The 17,066-nt window shown below is 35.6% G+C and overlaps 1 protein-coding gene and 1 non-coding gene across 6 annotated transcripts in view; one reads left to right on the top strand and one right to left on the bottom strand.

Annotated features, from left to right (window-relative positions):
- Nucleotides 1-17,066, top strand: part of Hipk3 (homeodomain interacting protein kinase 3) — an 89,616-nt gene that overhangs the window by 25,880 nt on the left and 46,670 nt on the right. For all 5 annotated transcript variants that reach the window (XM_027936456.3, XM_027936451.2, XM_027936453.2 and 2 more), the window contains exon 2: nucleotides 5,726-6,821. In XM_027936456.3, coding sequence (XP_027792257.1) covers nucleotides 5,728-6,821 — 1,094 coding nt within the window. In that variant the 5' untranslated portion in view covers nucleotides 5,726-5,727. The remainder of the gene's footprint in view (nucleotides 1-5,725; nucleotides 6,822-17,066) is intronic.
- On the bottom strand, nucleotides 10,625-10,731 carry LOC114093850 (U6 spliceosomal RNA). The gene has a single exon (XR_003582939.1). It is a non-coding gene; the product is annotated as a U6 spliceosomal RNA (small nuclear RNA).

The following is a 17,066-nucleotide window of genomic DNA, read 5'->3' as shown; positions in this document are numbered from 1 at the left end:
TTATTAATCTCTTTTATCATTATGAAACATAATACATTATAATAGGTTCCTAGATGATTAAAAAACTATTGGGATAGGTAATATTTGTATGTGGTAAAAAAATTAAAGGGAGAGGCTGGAGATATAGCTTAGTGGTAGAGTACTTGCCACTACTCCCTTCCTGAACCATACATTAAACAAAGTGGTAGAAAAGGATTTACTATGAAAAGCAAATCTTTTTAATTGTTCTGGTATTCTTGTTATTCTCCTCTAAGGCAAAGAAACTCACAATTTCTTTTATATATCTACAGAATCTATAGTTATTCAATGCTTATGAAAAAATACAATATTCCTTTTTAATTAAACACATGGAAATACCTTATTGTAAAGTACACATTTGTCTGAATCTTGGTTCTTTTACATAGCAATATAATCTTGGGAATCAGGTCATAACAATAAATACTTTTTTTTTTTTTTTTTTTTGTATTGGGGACTTAACCCAGGGGCACTCTATCACTGAGCTATTTCTCCAGTTCTTTTTATTTTTTACTTTGAAACAGGGTCTTGCTAAGTTGCTTAGACTGGCCTTTAACTTTCGATCTTCTTGCCTCGGCCTCTAGAGTTCTGGGATTACTAGGGCATTCCACCATGTCTGGCTATTTTTTTTTTTTTTTTAATGGTATAAAGCAATCCATTTGTTAGACTGGATTCTGTGGGCCATGACTTCAAACAGGCACTGTGGGGATGTCTTGTCTTTCCTTTCTGGTATGGGGAGATGACTCCATGTCTGGGCCAGAACCAGCTGGAGGCTCATTACTCATGCTTCCACACTGACGTGGATGACCACATAAGCTGCCCCAAGTACTTACATGTGGCCTCTCTTAACAGTCTGGGCTTCCTTACAGCATGGTGGTCTCAGGGTTGTCAGATTTGTTACATGGCAGCTCAGGGCTGCAAACACTCATATTTCAAGCAATATGGCAAATGTATTTGCTAATATAGCTTTGGAAATCACAGTTATCTCTCTTGGAGTTGTCAGTCAAACATGAGTCCAGCCCAAATCATGGGGAGGTACATTGATCTGTATCACACAATTGATAGAGTGAAAAAGAATTTGTGGACAGTTTTTTTTTTTAACTTTTTAAAAAATATTTTTTAGTTGTTGATGGACCTTTATTTTATTTATTTGTATGTGGTGCTGAGAATCGAACTGAGTGCCTCACACATGCTAGGCAAGTACGCTGCCACTGAGCCACAACCTCAGCCCTGTGGCAGTTTTTAAATCACCAGAGGAGGGAATCTGGAAATGAACTCACCCTTCCTTTGAGAAATAAAGACAGTCCCAGAAAGTGTCCAGAATGTTTTCAAGGCAAACCCAACAGGTGGGAGAGGATGATGGGAAGAAGGGCTTTGGACTCAACATCCAGCTGTGGTCATTCTATGAACTGAACCTTGGTCAGAGAAGCAGGTTGTGTCTGCTAGCTAGTGCCATAATTACATGACTAGCAAACTTCTAGTGCCGTGTATTACAACAGCCATTCTTGCCACTCATGTCAGTGGGCTGTGGGCAATTGATGAAGGCTGGTCTCAGGTCTGTGACTGGAGCCATTGAGACAACTATAAACATGGTGATGCCAGTTTTTTTTTGAAGACAGGCAGAGATTGGAATGATGTTGCTATAAGTCAAGGAATGCCAACAGTCACCATTAGCTGTGGCCCTACATGGAAAACCGGATGGCCTGTTGAGGGTCATCTTTTCAGGGGATCCTCCTCGCTAAATGGGGAACTTCAGAGTTCCTGCTTCCTTTTCTTCTACTGCCAGGTTCTCTCCTCCATTAGATCTCAAGAGACACGAGCGTTCTAGAATTAGGTGCAGTAAGCTAATGATGTCATCAGGAACCTCGACTCTTTCCATCCGTAGGCTCTTCCATGCCTGTGTGCTAGATAATCTTCTAGTTTCTTACTTCATGGTTTCAAGATAGGTCTCCAGTTATCATAACTTCTGACCACTGCATTCAAGGAAAGAAAAAAAGACCTCTTTCATACTTCTTGAAGACTGTAGTGTATCCGTGTTTCAAGATTTATTCAACCAGTGCATTCTTGATGGATATTTTGGTTATTTACAATATTGGATTACAGTGAACATTATGAATATATAATTTGCTTGAATTTATAGATCAGAAGATAAGTCCATTTGGGATTTTGTTGAATATTGCCTAATTGCATTTTTATCGTCTAATATAGCTCAGTGGTAGAGCACTTGCCTAGTATGTGTGAGGGCCTGGGGATGATGTTCAATTCCTATCACTGCAATTAAAAAAAATTCAAAGTAAATAACTAATTCATCAACTATATATGCAGGGTTCTTCTAGATTTCTCATTGTTTCTCCTTTTTATATTCATGCTTTCCTTTAAATTCACAAGTATGTTTGTATATATTTATTTTTGGTGCCAAGAATTCAACCCAGGGCCTCACTCATGCTAGACAAGTGCTCTACCACTAGGCTGTACCCTTGGCCCCCAAGTGTGCACATTTATAATAGCTATTTTAAATTTTTTATCTGTAGCCAGGCATGGTGGTGCATGCCTGTAAATTCCGGCAACTGTGAGGCTGAATCAGGAAGATTGCAAGTTTGAGGTCAGACTCAGCAAGTTAGACCTTGTCTTTTTTTTAAAGACCCTGTCTCAAAATAAAAAGTAAATAGGGCTAGGGATGTAGCTCAGTGGTAGAATGCCCTGGGTTCAATCCCAAGTACTGCAGAAAAATAAAATGAAATAATAATAAAAAAAGAAATTTTATCTGAGTTTCATCATCTACCTTTCTGCATCTGCAGGTGTGGGTTTTACAAGTGGTTTGAAAATTTAGGAGATGCCAGACTCAGTGACAGGAGGCTGAGGCAGGAAAATCGCAAGTTTCAGGCCGATCTCAGCAACTTTGTGAGATTCTATCTCAAAAAATAAAAAAAATACTGGAGTTGTAACTCAGTAGTAAAGTGCCCTTTGGTTTAATCTCTAGTACCACATTGTACACACACACACAGAAAGAAAAAGTAAAAAGCAGGGGGGAACCATAGGAGTTTTCAATGATTGAGGATAAGATTAGGGAGTTTAGCTTGAAGTGCATTAATGGATTATTTTGTCTTTTTAAGAGTGTTCAGCTTGGTAGGGTGATTCATGCCTGTAATCCCAATGACTTGGGAGGCTGAGGCAGGAAGATTACATGCTGGAGGCCAGCTTCAGCAACTGAGACTCAGTGGTTAAGGGCTCCTGGGTTCAATCTCCAGTACCAAAAACTAAAACAAACAAAAACAAAAGATGAAATACCTAGAAAAATAAATGATTTTTCAATTTGGTTTCATTTCATTGAAAGAATAATGAATGAGCAGCTGGGGTTGTGGCTCAGTGGTAGAGCACTTGCCTGGCATGTGTGAGGCACTCAGTTCAATTCTCAGCACGCATATAAATAAAATAAAATGTTCATCAACAACTGAAAAAAAACATGAATGAGTAGAGTTTTGAAATATCTTCTGAGTAAAGATATGGAGTAGATAATGAGGTTTTATGAAAACAGATGAAATACACACCAGATGTGGTGGTGCTTGCTGGTAACAGCAGCTTTTTGGGAGACTGAGGGAGGAGAATTGCAAGTTGGGGGTTGGCCTGGGCAATTTAGCGAGATCCTGTCTCAAAAATAAAAAAATATAAAAAATAAAAATGGCTGGGGAAAAAGCTCAGTGGTAGAGCACCCCTGGATTCAATCCCCACTACTACAAAAAGGAAAAATAAAAAATGAAATAAAAAAATATGTGTGTGTATAAAATGGTTTGGAACTTTAGAATTTTAGAGAGTTTTATTTATTTGTTTTTTGGTGCTGGGGAATGAACCAACAGACACTTTACCACTGAGCTATATCCCCAGTCCTTTTGCATTTTTTATTTTTGAAACAGGTCTTTTACTAAATTGCTGATGGGTCTTATTAAGTCATTGAGCTGGCTTTGAACTTGTGATCCTACTGCTTCAGTCTCCTGAGTGGCTGGGTTTTATAGGCATGTGCCACTGTGCCCATTTCCAATAACAGATTTTTATATTGTGGAGAATGAAGGTGTTTTGAAATTAATCCAACCATGCCAAATTTATTGAACACTGACACCATGTCCTGGGCACTTTGATTCATGCCTAGTGTGAAGACAAATGTATGCACTGAGAGTTATAATGTAATGAATGCAAAGGAGAAGAATGTGGAGACTTCTATGAAAGCTCTAAGTGCCCAGCTCTGCCTCAAGTGTGAGTAGTGCGTGTGTATGTCTCAAGACAGGCTTTAGCAAGAAGGTGTCACATTACTTTGATCTAAATCTAAAGGAGAATTGCTGTCTTGAAGGGTAGATGTGCAGACAGACGTAAATAAAGAGAGCATCATGCTAAGTTCCTATATTTGGCTTTTATGCTTATTTGTAAATTATTTGCATAAGGATTTATTTAACATTGGGAAATTCCAAGATAATTTTTCCCAAGTAGAAAATATGGAGTATTACTTAAAAGTGATGATTCTTTCAAATGCCTTTTTTTGACTTATGTTTACATATTATGTGCTAGACCAAGTAGTGGATGGTGGATTGAATATCTATATAATAATAAGGTCATTTTAGTTTGTGGTCCTGAGGATCTGTTGTTGAGTGTGTGTGTGTTTTGAGTTAATATATACAGGCCAGCAGTTGATGGATTGATTTCATATTATATAAATTATAAGTTGGCAAAAAATAAAGTCATATGGAAGAAAATCTTATATGTCAGTAAAATGTTTTTCATAATATGTGTTAAAATTGGAATCAAATATTATTTATGATATCATTATGCACTTCATGGTTTAGTTAGAATGTTTGGTATTTTACCTTAATCCCTTTTTGGATGCAGGGATAAAATAAATATAGTATCATTTAGTCTTTGGGAACTTTGGAATGGCTTTAAGTAACCTCTTTTTCAAATATAAGTGAACTAATGACTATTATTTGGAGGAAGTTTAAAGGAATATCCATCCATGTAATAAAAGACAAATTGAGAAGAGAGGCAACATGTAGGTAACTGAGTAGAAAGTCATTAAGTTGTCTTTGTGATATAATGATACTTTAGATCAAAGGATAATATACTTAGCATATAGAATGTAAGATCACCTGTTCAGGAAATGGGCGTCTTTTTTAGTTAAAAATCCCTGCCAAGATATGTTTTAAAAACATGCATAGTTTTTTATTTCTGAGGCAGTTCTTGAGCTTTAGGTTTAATGACTATGCCTATAAAATTATATTTTTGTAATGAATATTTTATATCCTTGTCATTGGTTCTTGAATTTTAATTGGTGACAGAATGCATTACTTTGGTCACATGTGTACAGTTTAGGGGTCTATACTTTCCTTTTTTGGGAAAAATGGTCGGCACTCTTTCTATGAATTATCTTGGCCATTATGTCTGCTCAGTGTTTCTTGAGTAAGTAACAGTACTTAAATCTTTGTGTAATAAGCTCTTTTGTGTAATACGTTAAATAACTGAAGTGTTAATTAACTAACATGGAGATATTAAGGATCTTTATATTTTTCAAGGGGAAAATTTCTTAATGGAATTTTATAATAATGATTTTAAAAACAAGTTATGGATTTGACAATGGAAAGTTTTCTTCCTGAGATTTAAAAATTGAAAAAAACAAAACAAAACCCAAAATACTTTGTGGTTAAAGTTTGCTTTTCTTCTTTTGTAGGTATGGCCTCACAAGTCTTGGTCTACCCACCATATGTTTATCAAACTCAGTCAAGTGCCTTTTGTAGTGTGAAGAAACTCAAGGTAGAGCCAAGCAGTTGTGTTTTCCAGGAAAGAAGCTATCCACGGACCTATGTGAATGGTAGAAACTTTGGAAATTCTCATCCTCCCACAAAGGGTAGTGCTTTTCAGACAAAGATACCATTTAATAGACCCCGAGGACAGAACTTTTCATTGCAGACTAGTGTTGTTTTAAAAAATACTGCAGGTGCTACAAAGGTTATAGCAGCTCAAGCTCAGCAAGCTCGAGCAGAGGCACCTCAGATTGGGGCGTGGCGAAACAGGTTACATTTCCTAGAAGGCCCCCAGCGATGTGGATTGAAGCGCAAGAGTGAGGAGTTGGATAATCACAGCAGCGCAATGCAGATTGTCGATGAATTGTCCATACTTCCTGCAATGTTGCAAACCAACATGGGAAATCCGGTGACAGTTGTGACAACGACCACAGGATCAAAACAGAATTGTACCACTGGAGAAGGTGACTATCAATTAGTACAGCATGAAGTCTTATGCTCCATGAAAAATACGTATGAAGTCCTTGATTTTCTTGGCCGAGGCACTTTTGGCCAGGTAGTTAAATGCTGGAAAAGAGGGACAAATGAAATTGTAGCAATTAAAATTTTGAAGAATCACCCTTCTTATGCACGTCAAGGTCAAATAGAAGTGAGCATATTAGCAAGGCTCAGTACTGAAAATGCTGATGAATATAACTTTGTACGAGCTTATGAATGCTTTCAGCACCGTAACCATACTTGCTTAGTCTTTGAGATGCTGGAACAAAATTTGTATGACTTTCTGAAACAAAATAAATTCAGTCCTCTGCCACTAAAAGTGATTCGGCCCATTCTTCAACAAGTGGCCACTGCACTGAAAAAATTGAAAAGTCTTGGTTTAATTCATGCTGACCTCAAACCAGAGAATATTATGTTGGTGGATCCTGTTCGGCAGCCATACAAGGTTAAAGTAATAGACTTTGGGTCAGCCAGTCATGTTTCAAAGACTGTTTGTTCAACATATCTACAATCTCGGTACTACAGGTAGGTGACAATGTTGAATTTCTGCTAAGTGAAGTTTTTGAATGTATTTGGAAGGAAATCAAGACAAGATTAGTTAAGGTTTGAGGTTTTAAAGATAACTGAAAAATTGAGACATAAAATCTGCCTGAGGAGAATAGAAAAATCTCTATGAGTTCCATGCTCAAGATATATGGCTATTTTCATTATAGCCAGAAATGATATGCGATTAATGATGATCAAATAGAAGACTTTAAATGTTAAAGTAATTTTTGTATCTATCTTTGGATATTTCAGCCTTGAGAATAGTTTAAAGCTATAACCACATTTAACTGAACATTTAGAAAAATTAAAAGAATTCAAATAGTTATTCTGATTAATGATTTTAAGATTAGAATACTCTTCCATGGCTATCTTGAATTTTTTTTCTACACATATGCTACGAGTAATGCTATTTTGGTGGTGGTGCCGTTGGGGGGAAATTTGAAGAAGAAAACAATTTCCATGTAAATATTAACAAAGGCTCCAATGTCATGAATAATGTAACACTAGCTTGAGGTAAAATAGTCCAAGGGGCTAAGAGTTACCAGGATTCAGAATGCCAAGAATTCCTTCATGAGTGTGAAAATGTTTTTTAATTCATAGTTTCATGTTTTGAGAATAAGTTATTTTCATTTTGGCCTAAACATATTTATGGTCTTGGTGTGCTCTAGAGCCCCATGATCTCCAGTACAATGGGGCAGATATAGAAGCAATATTGGTGACAATATTGGCCATTCAAAAGTTACTACATAAACAAACACACGAAGCTTATTTTGGCCCAACAAGGGGTATTTTCTGGTATTGCACCTGCCTTTATACTCTTTCTGATTATCTTGATTAGCCTTCTTGCAGGTATATGCTTTACTACCCAGGGCAGAGTAAAGAAGAAATTAATTAGCTGCTACAAAAGTAAACTCTAATGTCCTTCTGTCAGTAGTTTATCATTTAACTTAGTGACAATTAAGTTTATTAAAATATGTATTAGGAATTAGCAATATAGCCTCGTCTATAGTTAGTATATTCTGTATTATGTGGTTTTTAGTATTAGAGTGCTAGACATCATTCTTAAAACTTTTTAGGTAGTTTAAAAGGTAATTCACTGTTGTGGCATTGTAACCCTCATTTAATTTCATGTGATTAGATTTGCTTGATCTATGATGCTCCTGATAATTTGTTTTCAACTTAATAAGACATAAGATTAACTTTTAGTTAGTTTTTTTTTCTGGAAAAATTATCATAAATCATATTTAATAGCATGAAATTAGTGCTTTATTTTTTTTCCCCTTTCCCTTTGCCACTATGGAGTGTGTCTTAAGAGCTTTTAGCAGTAAACCAGCATGTTATATAAACTCCAGCTGCTTGAGTCCTATATTTAGTTCACTTGTTAGTAAATGACTTCACTTTATTTGGATCCTACTTTGTTCTCCATGTCAGATTTAATGCCGTTATACCTAGTGTGTTTTTCTGTGCTTGAAGTCTTTTGATGAGAGTTAAAAAAAAAAGCCTAATTTATTTTTTATACTTGAGAATGTCTGTTGGTTTGTTAGATGTTTCAAGAGAGTAAAGAAAATCCTTTAAAAAGCAAAAAGCTAAATATTTTATGATACCAGTTTCTAGCATTAGGACTTTGCACAACTATTAGCTTCTGTGTTGAGGATGAAAAAAAGCTATGAATAATTGCTAAGTACAATTAGCTGTTTCTAGTTTATGTTTATATATAAATTTCAGTTAAATTATTTACCAAACTTTGAGAAGCTAGACAATAGCTATTCTACACTACAGGTCCTATGTTTATAATTTAAAAAAAAAGTAAGGTTTGTATTTGTAAACAAAGACTAGTGCTAACATTTTGGTTGATGTTGCTCAGATGAAAAATTGAAAATAAACTTACTTGAGATCTGAGAGTTTTCTATTAAGGTAGATTGGTGAAAATGTGTGGTCCTTAATAGGATTGTTTTGATGTCTTATGTAATTTTGTGTGGAAATGGAGAATAACTATTACTTTCTTTAAATATTTGCTTGCACTATGTTTGGAATCTTGCCATTTCTCTCATAGCTTATGACTAAGTTACTTACAAATCTTATTGGATAATAAGCAAGAGTGTCTTATACTTGATTTTTCACTAGAGCTTTTTGGTTATACATAGTAGTTGAGTTCACTTTTTATTAAAAAGACGTTGTAATTTTAAATGAAAACAGGAAATGTGTCAAATTAAATATTTCCAAGCTAAGCATGTTAGAAACACACATGCTCTGATTTCCAAGGTAAATGATTTGTGTTTAAGCACACATTATGTGTTATTCTATTTCTTTGAACTGTGCAACACAAATGTAGTAGGGATATCTTAAAATAGACAGGGGACAGTGGCCAGAAATTGTTGACTACTATAGATGGTGAGGCTGTCTAGCTCTTGCAGTGATAGAAGCCAGAAGTACATGCTAAGGGCATTGATTTGCTCAAGGTCAGCATGTTCTAAATTCAGCTGCTTGAGCATGGTTTCTGTCAAGAACACATAGGCTCTTGAATACATAAAAGGTTTTAGCAGCAGAAGGTGGTGTATTTATGAGGTGTGGTGGCAACATTCAGGTCATGAATTTCTTTCTTTCTTTTTTAAATATAGAATTTAGCCTGTGGTTTTGAGTCATTTTCAGAGCACAGAGACAAGAAAGTGGGCTATAAAGGAACCTGTGTGGCAGTTAGATTCTATGCTGCATTACAAATTTAGCATTAATTGCTAATTGAATGAAAAAGTGCTTCTAGGGATTGGGGTATAAATCAGTGGTACAGTGCTTGCCTAGCATGGGCAAGGCCCTGGATTTGATCCCCTGCAACTTCAGGGGAAAACAAAAACAAAAACAAAAAAAAAATTTCTATTATAATAGTTACAAAAAGGTATGGAGTGGTAAAAACATTAATTTATACTTGCCAGTTCTTATTTAGGACATACCCATTTCTCATTTTTTTTTTAGACCCTAGTGTGTCAAAGACGTTCCTGTAACAAAATTAAGATACATAGAAAGACCCATAAAACAATATTTTATGTAGGGTACTTTAATAGTAGAATACTATGTATGCATACTTCTTCATTTTTTCAAAGTGCTTTCCCTTAAATTTCTTAACTTTACTTCTAACTTCTCATTTTCATAAGTTAAATATTTTAAGAAGAAGCTTTATCCTTAAAATCATAATTATAACATATTACATGCACAAATTAATAAGTTTCACTATGACTTTTTTTTTTGTCGTGCTGGGGATTGAATCCAGGGCCTTGCGCATGAAAGGCAAGCACTCTACCAACTGAGCTATATCCCTAGCCCCATACATTTTCATACATGCATATATTGTGCTTTGGTAAACAGCTTTTTAAGTTTTTAAAATTTATTGTACATGATAGTAGAATGTATTTTGACATATGTATGTGTGTGTGTGTGTGTGTGTGTGTGTATGGAGTATATTTCCCATTCTTATGGTTGTACATGATGTAGAATTTCATTGGTCATGTAATCGTATATACACACAGGATAGTAACGTCTGATTCATTCTACTACAGTCTTCTGATATGGAACAGTTCCTTGTCTTTCTTCGCCTTTGTGACCCTGACACTTCTAAAGAGTGCTGGCCATTTATTTTGTAGACTATTCCTCAGTTTGGGTTGTCTGTTTCTCATGATTAGATTGAGACTGTGCTTTTTGGGCTAGATCTCATAGAAGTGACGTTTGGTTAGCATAAATCCCAACATAAACAGAGCCAGTCTACATTAAGTTATGTGATGGTGTCAATTAAAAAAAATATGAAATGCTTTATGAATTTGCATGTCATCCTTGCACAGGAGCCATACTAATCTTTTCTATATTGTTCAAATTTTAGTACACATGCTGCAGACGGCAGCATGCTCTTGTTACTTTTGTTGGAGAATGGTTATTTAGAAAAAGATCTGGATGCTAATGCCAAGTATGCTTGTAGTATTGGGTATGACTGCATTTTCAGCCCCTTTGAGTTGTAAAGCTAGAAAATGCATGTGTGTTTGTTGATGTATGTATGTATTTATTTATCTGTGTATTAAAACCATGAATTAATGTTTGATATGTCCAAATCTGACACCTCAGAATTCATTCTTTCTTCGTTTTGCATAATCTCTTCTCTGACGCTGAGAAGCAGGCTCTCATTATCCACAGTGTTTTTTGTTCAATTCTAGAATACATTTAAAGTAGTTTGGAGTTGTTCACCCTTATTATTTACTATACAAGTATAACATTTATAATTTCTTTTATTCTTTGGTGTTAGATTTGGAGTATGAAGTAAAAATACTGTGTTCCATAATTGCTCAGCTTAGCTTCTTTCTAAATGTCCTCTCTACTACCTTCATTCCCATGTTATTTATTTGAAATACAGTTAGGTCCATTTGTTTCTGGTTGAATACCATTTTGAGTCCCTTTGTGTCCTTGTTGGTGGTTGATTCATCAATAACATGGTTCTAAAAAATCAGAACTATACAAAAAGTTTGTCTCTCACATTTGTCCCTACTCTCCCCATCCCTTCCACTTTATTCCCATCCAGCTGTTTTGATAACCATTACATTCTGACTTTGTGTGTGTTTTGGTACAAATAAGCAGATAAATGTATTATTTTTAAAAATTATTTTTCTTTCAAGAAAGATAATGTATTATAGATACATGTTTACACTTGACTATACTTAACCATGTTTGCTGGAAGTTATTTCATGTCAGTTGATAGAGCTCATTCTAATTCTATTTTTTACCTCTGAATAGTACTTTTTGTGTAGATTATGATATTTATATGTATGTATTTATATATGTAGATATGATATTTATTTAGCCACTTTCCTAACATCAACTTAGTTTTTTTGCAATTGCAAACAATGTGCAAGAATAAGTTTTTGTATAAATGTACTTTTTTCCCTTCTCTTTCTTTTGGATAGTAGCTAGTCTAATAGATGTGAAGGGATATGTTGTTGTGGTTTTGGTTTGCATTTTCCTGATCATAGTGAGGTTGACCATCTTTTTATAAGCTTGTGGGCCACTTGAATATCATCTTTGGAGAAAAGTCTTTTGCCCATTTTTTAAACAGGTTATTTGATTTTTTTTTTTGTTGGTGTTTTGTTGGAGTTCTTTATGTATTCTGAATATGGACTCCTTATCAGATACAGGATTTGTAAATATTTTCTCTGTTCCATAGGTTGCCTTTATAGTCTTTAAAAGGTTTTTTTTTTTTTTCAAATGTGACTTTTAAAATTTGTTAGTCCCATTTTTAAAAAATAAATATTTATTTTTTAGTTATAGGTGCACACAATATATTTATTTTATTTTTATGTGGTGCTAAGGATCAAATCCAGTGTTTCATGCATGCTAGGTGAGTGCTCTACCACTGAGCCACAACCCTGGTCCCAATATAGTCCCATTTTTCTATTTATGCTTTTGTTTCTTCTGCTTTTGGTGTCTCATAAAAGAAATAATTGCTAAGCCAATGTTATGAATCTTTCTCTCTTTAGTTTTTTTTTTGTTGCTTTAAAATTTTCTTTTTATAACTTTACTTATTTTTTAATGTGGTGCTGAGGATCTAACTCAGTGCCTCACTGGGCTAGGTAAGCACTCCACCACTGAGCTACAGCCCCAGTGCCAGTTTTTTTTTTTTTTTTTTTTTTAAATATGGTGTGAGATAAGGCTTCAACTTAATTCTTTCACCTCTGAATATGCCACTTTCCAAACACCATCTGAAAAAACTGTCCTTTCCCCGTTGAGTAGTCTTGGCACACTTGTCAAAGATTATTTATCCATATATGCAATGATTTATTTCTGGTCTCTTTATTCTATTCTTTTGGTCTATTTGTTTATCTTTATTTATAGTATCATACTGTTCTGATTACTTTAGTTTTATAATATACTTTGAAATTGGGAAGTTTGAGTGCTCCAAAACCTTTCTTTCCTTTTCAAAATTGTTTTGGCCATTCAGGGTTCCTTGATGTTTTCTTTAATATCTTCATCTCCTTCCCCCCTAAAGCTTGATCTTACAGTTAAGAACTTTAATGGTAATACTAGCGTTACTATATGTCAGAATTTAAGAATGTAGATTGACTAATGAATGTGGTCAATAAGTAGTATGTCTATGTTATTATTTATCTTCCCTTTTCAGCTTTGTAGTACAGTTTTTCCCCGAGCTTCCCTTGGCTAATAATACTTTAAAGATGCTTTATGCATGTTTCAAAGGAGGAGCAAGAAACCATCTCTTTCAGCCTTCAAGGTTTATCTTAGATATTATCTCCTTGATGAAATCTTTCCTGGCTCCTGTGTCACTGTGCTGGGCTATACCTGTACCTAGCACAGTAGTGTATTTGCATGTGGAATAGGTATACACTGAGCCATAATGGAGTGCTTGTCCTTCCTGTGAATGACTGGAATGTGGACTCACAGATTTTAAAACTGGAAAGAACTTGTGATGTTTTCTAATGTAACTCCCTATTAAGGCATGGATTATTTTTATAGAAACCAACACTATTTGTCCAACCTCACCTTGAACTCTTTTCAGTAATTACAAGTGGCATCCTTCCAAAACTGAGTCCTGCTTCTATCCATGGGTCTGTAAGGTATGTGGGATAAGTATGATAGATCTTTTTTGATGTTAGTTTTATAGGATTTCGATTTTGAAGAAATACTTTTTTTTGATGAAACATATTATGGAATCAAACATAAAAGTTCACAGGCCCCCTTATATCTCTAGACCTTTCTAGAGGGGTTATGAGCTTAGTCTTCATTTAGTTATTTTTTTTTTTTAAGGCTCTTTCAGTGGGAAAGCTTAAGAATTATATTAAGTAACCCATTTTGTTTTCATTGTTTAAAATTTCCCTTTTAGTAGCCATAAAACGAACATATCCCCAGTTTCCTTAACATAAAATAAGCTGGTTAACGTAGATTGGATGTATATATTTTATTTGGGAAAACATAAATGTATCTCATTGAAAAATCTGAAAGTATTATAACCTTGCTTAGAATGTTATCTTGAGTTCTGTGCCATGAAATATATTTTAGACAAGACCTCTGCAGTTCAGTGCTTAAGGGACTACATCCATAGAAAGAAGGAGAGACCTCTCAGCATCACCAGTTGCTGTGTGCATGCGGAGGACCAAGCTAGCTCTCAATAAATACCTCTTTGCTGCTTACATCCATCTTGGTCTCTGGTGGTCTTTTGGGGGTCCCGAATTCGAGCATAACATATGGGGACTTGTCCGAGATCCCTCTTATAAGCCTACCCAGATGCCCAGATCGAGAGATGATGAAAACCGGCCAAAGCACCCATCCCCAGATGACTTTACAACCTGTTCTTCCCCAACCCGACTTCAAACTGAACTGACTTCTAAAAGGGAACTCATGTCCCCCACGTCGTCGACCCTCACGTTCTATGTCCCCTCTCAGCTCTGAAGCAGCCAGAACGAGCCATCGCCCCTTCTCCTTACAGCAATAAGGTGTTCTTAAAATTAGAGGGTAGAATGAAGCCAGAAATAGATAGACAGTGTAGAGAGGCAAATTGAGTCAGGTTGGATCTAGGAGGCCAATTTTGAGTGAGTCTGGGAAGCTGAAGACTGTCTCTTGAGGGTTACTGTTTACTCTACCAAGATGTAGAGTCTGCCCAAATAGACCCCCAACTGAGGGAACCATGATTGGTTCCCAAGTTTCCAGACAAAGGGGGGGAATGAAAAACCAGCCTCTACCTCAGAGCAAAGCCTGTCCAAGGAAGGGGGCGTGACCCTGTCCTTGGAAAGACCCACAGAGTACTCCTAGGCACATACCCACCCTGCTGAGTTTTTATCTACAAATAACAGGAGAGATCTGTAGAGCCAGGTGTCCCTGACTCAGGCTAGGTGAGGACCCATAGCAACCCCCTAGCAACCACCAATCAGCATGAGACAGGGAAAATACCTGGGTTGCCAGATGACCCCCATAGTTTATGGTGGTTGATAACATGTTGGGAAACCATGTAGTTCAGCACGTACTCCCCTCGTGGCTTAAACCAATCAGTTCAAACGAATCCCCCTCTTGTACTAACCAATCACCCTTATCCAACTTGTTCCCACCAGTGAATGTGCTAATCATGTTTTAGAGTTGTTTTATGATTTTCCTGCCGTGTGTGATGATTTGCTAAGAGATGCTGTGATGTATGTGAAGTCCCTGCCTTCCCCAAAGAGTGTATAAAACTGCTGCAAACCCTGGGCTTGGGGCCTTTCAGCGTCACCAGTTGCTGTGTACATGCAGAGGACCAAACTAGCTTGCAATAAACACCTCTTTGCGGCTTAAAAAAAAAAAAAAAAATGGAGAAAGAAAAGAATTACCACTGCTCTGCCATGTACTAAATTCTGTCTGTTAGGGAATAGCATTGGAATCAATCTACACATTCTGAGTATTAGGTCCTCTAAGGGTTATCTGCAGCTGTTTCAGTTCTAACATTCTAAATCTGTCATTCCTCTGGGCTTGTAGCTTGTAAGTTCCTTCCATTCCTGTTTCCTCCTTACTTTTTTTTTTTAAAAAGAGAGAGAGAGAGAATTTTTTAAATATTTATTTTTTAGTTTTAGTCGGACACAATATCTTTGTTTCTGTGTGGTGCTGAGGATCGAACCCGGGCCGCACGCATGCCAGGCAAGCGTGCTACCGCTTGAGCCACATCCCCAGCCCTCCTCCTTACTTCTTCCGTCCTTCTTGAAATGAAATAGCAAATGATGTTTCTCATGTAATCATTTCCCCACATTATAAGTTTATACTTTATTCTTCCCACTTAATTCCTCTCTGATGATTCTTTTTTTTTTTTTTTTTTAATTTTTTATTGTGGGTTGTTCAAAACATTACAAATTTCTTGACATATCATATTCCACACTTTGATTCAAGTGGGTTATGAACTCCCACCTTCACCCCATACCCAGATTGCAGAATCACATCAGTTACACATCCATTGATTTACAAATTGCCATACTAGTGTCTGTTGTGCTCCGCTGCCTTTCCCGTCCTCCTCTGATGATTCTTTCTTTCTTTTTCAGTAGTGTGAAGGAAAAATAAGATGAATAATAGGATAGAATTGGGGTAGAACTAGCAAACTATGAACTCTGAATTTTAATCCAATTCTATTACTGGTTGACTTTGAGGCACATACTTAACTTTATATGTTTGTACATTAATGGGTTAAAGTTGGCACTTTACTGTTCTCTTGCATTATAGGTGTGATGTTAAGTTATAAGGTGGTAAGTAATATATAATGCTGAATAGTACTAGTCCGACATAGGGCAAAAGGATTTTTTATATTTAGTTTTTTTTTTTTTTTTTTTTTTTTTGTGGTGTTGGGGGTTGAACCCAGGGGTGCATTACAACTGAGCAACATTCTCAGCCTCCCTTTTATTAATTTTTAAATTAAATTTTTGAGACTGAGTCTTCCTAGGCTAGCCTCAAACTTTCCATCTTCCTGCTTTAGTCTTCTAAATCAGTGGGATTGCAAGTGTGCACCATCACGAACCTGACACAAAAAACACTTTAAAAAAGTTTGGTCATAACAAATTATAACAAATTAATTAATTAATTTTTAAAAACTTGGTCATAAACATAAAGTGATATTAATTCTATATATTATAGCTATGAAATATGTAAATATACTGCCATGTAAACTAGATCGGTCCATCTTTTATATCAGATTTGAAAGGCCATATTCTAAAATTGTAAATATATGTTAAATAGCTTAATGAAGACATTTTTTATTATCTTCTTTCTTTTTATTTTTTAAAAATTTAAAAATTTTTAAAAATTTAGTTTTTAGCTTTTAAAATGTGTTATAATTAGTTATACATGACAGTAGACTGCATTTTGACATACCGTACATAAATGGAGTATAACTTCTCATTCTTCTGGTTGTACATGATGTAGAGTTACACAAGTCATGTAATCATATATGCACATAGAGTAATAATGTCTGATTCATTCTACTGTCATTCCTACTCCCATGCCTCCTCTCTTCCGTCTAAACCAAAGTACCTCTATTCGCTCCCACCCCGCCTTATTATGAATAAGCATTGACATATCAGAGAAATCATTTGGCCTTTGGTTCTTTGAGATTGGCTTAATATTCTCAGTTCCATCTGTTGATAGGCAAATGCCATAATTTAATTCTTCTTTAAGGCTGAGTAATATTCCATTGTGTATATATACTGTAATTTCTTTATCCATTAGCTATTGAGA

Source organism: Marmota flaviventris, chromosome 9, assembly GCF_047511675.1.
Source record: "Marmota flaviventris isolate mMarFla1 chromosome 9, mMarFla1.hap1, whole genome shotgun sequence".
NCBI lineage: Eukaryota > Metazoa > Chordata > Mammalia > Rodentia > Sciuridae > Marmota > Marmota flaviventris.
The sequence above is the reverse complement of the archived record's forward strand: the minus strand, read 5'-3'. Positions and strand labels throughout refer to the sequence as shown.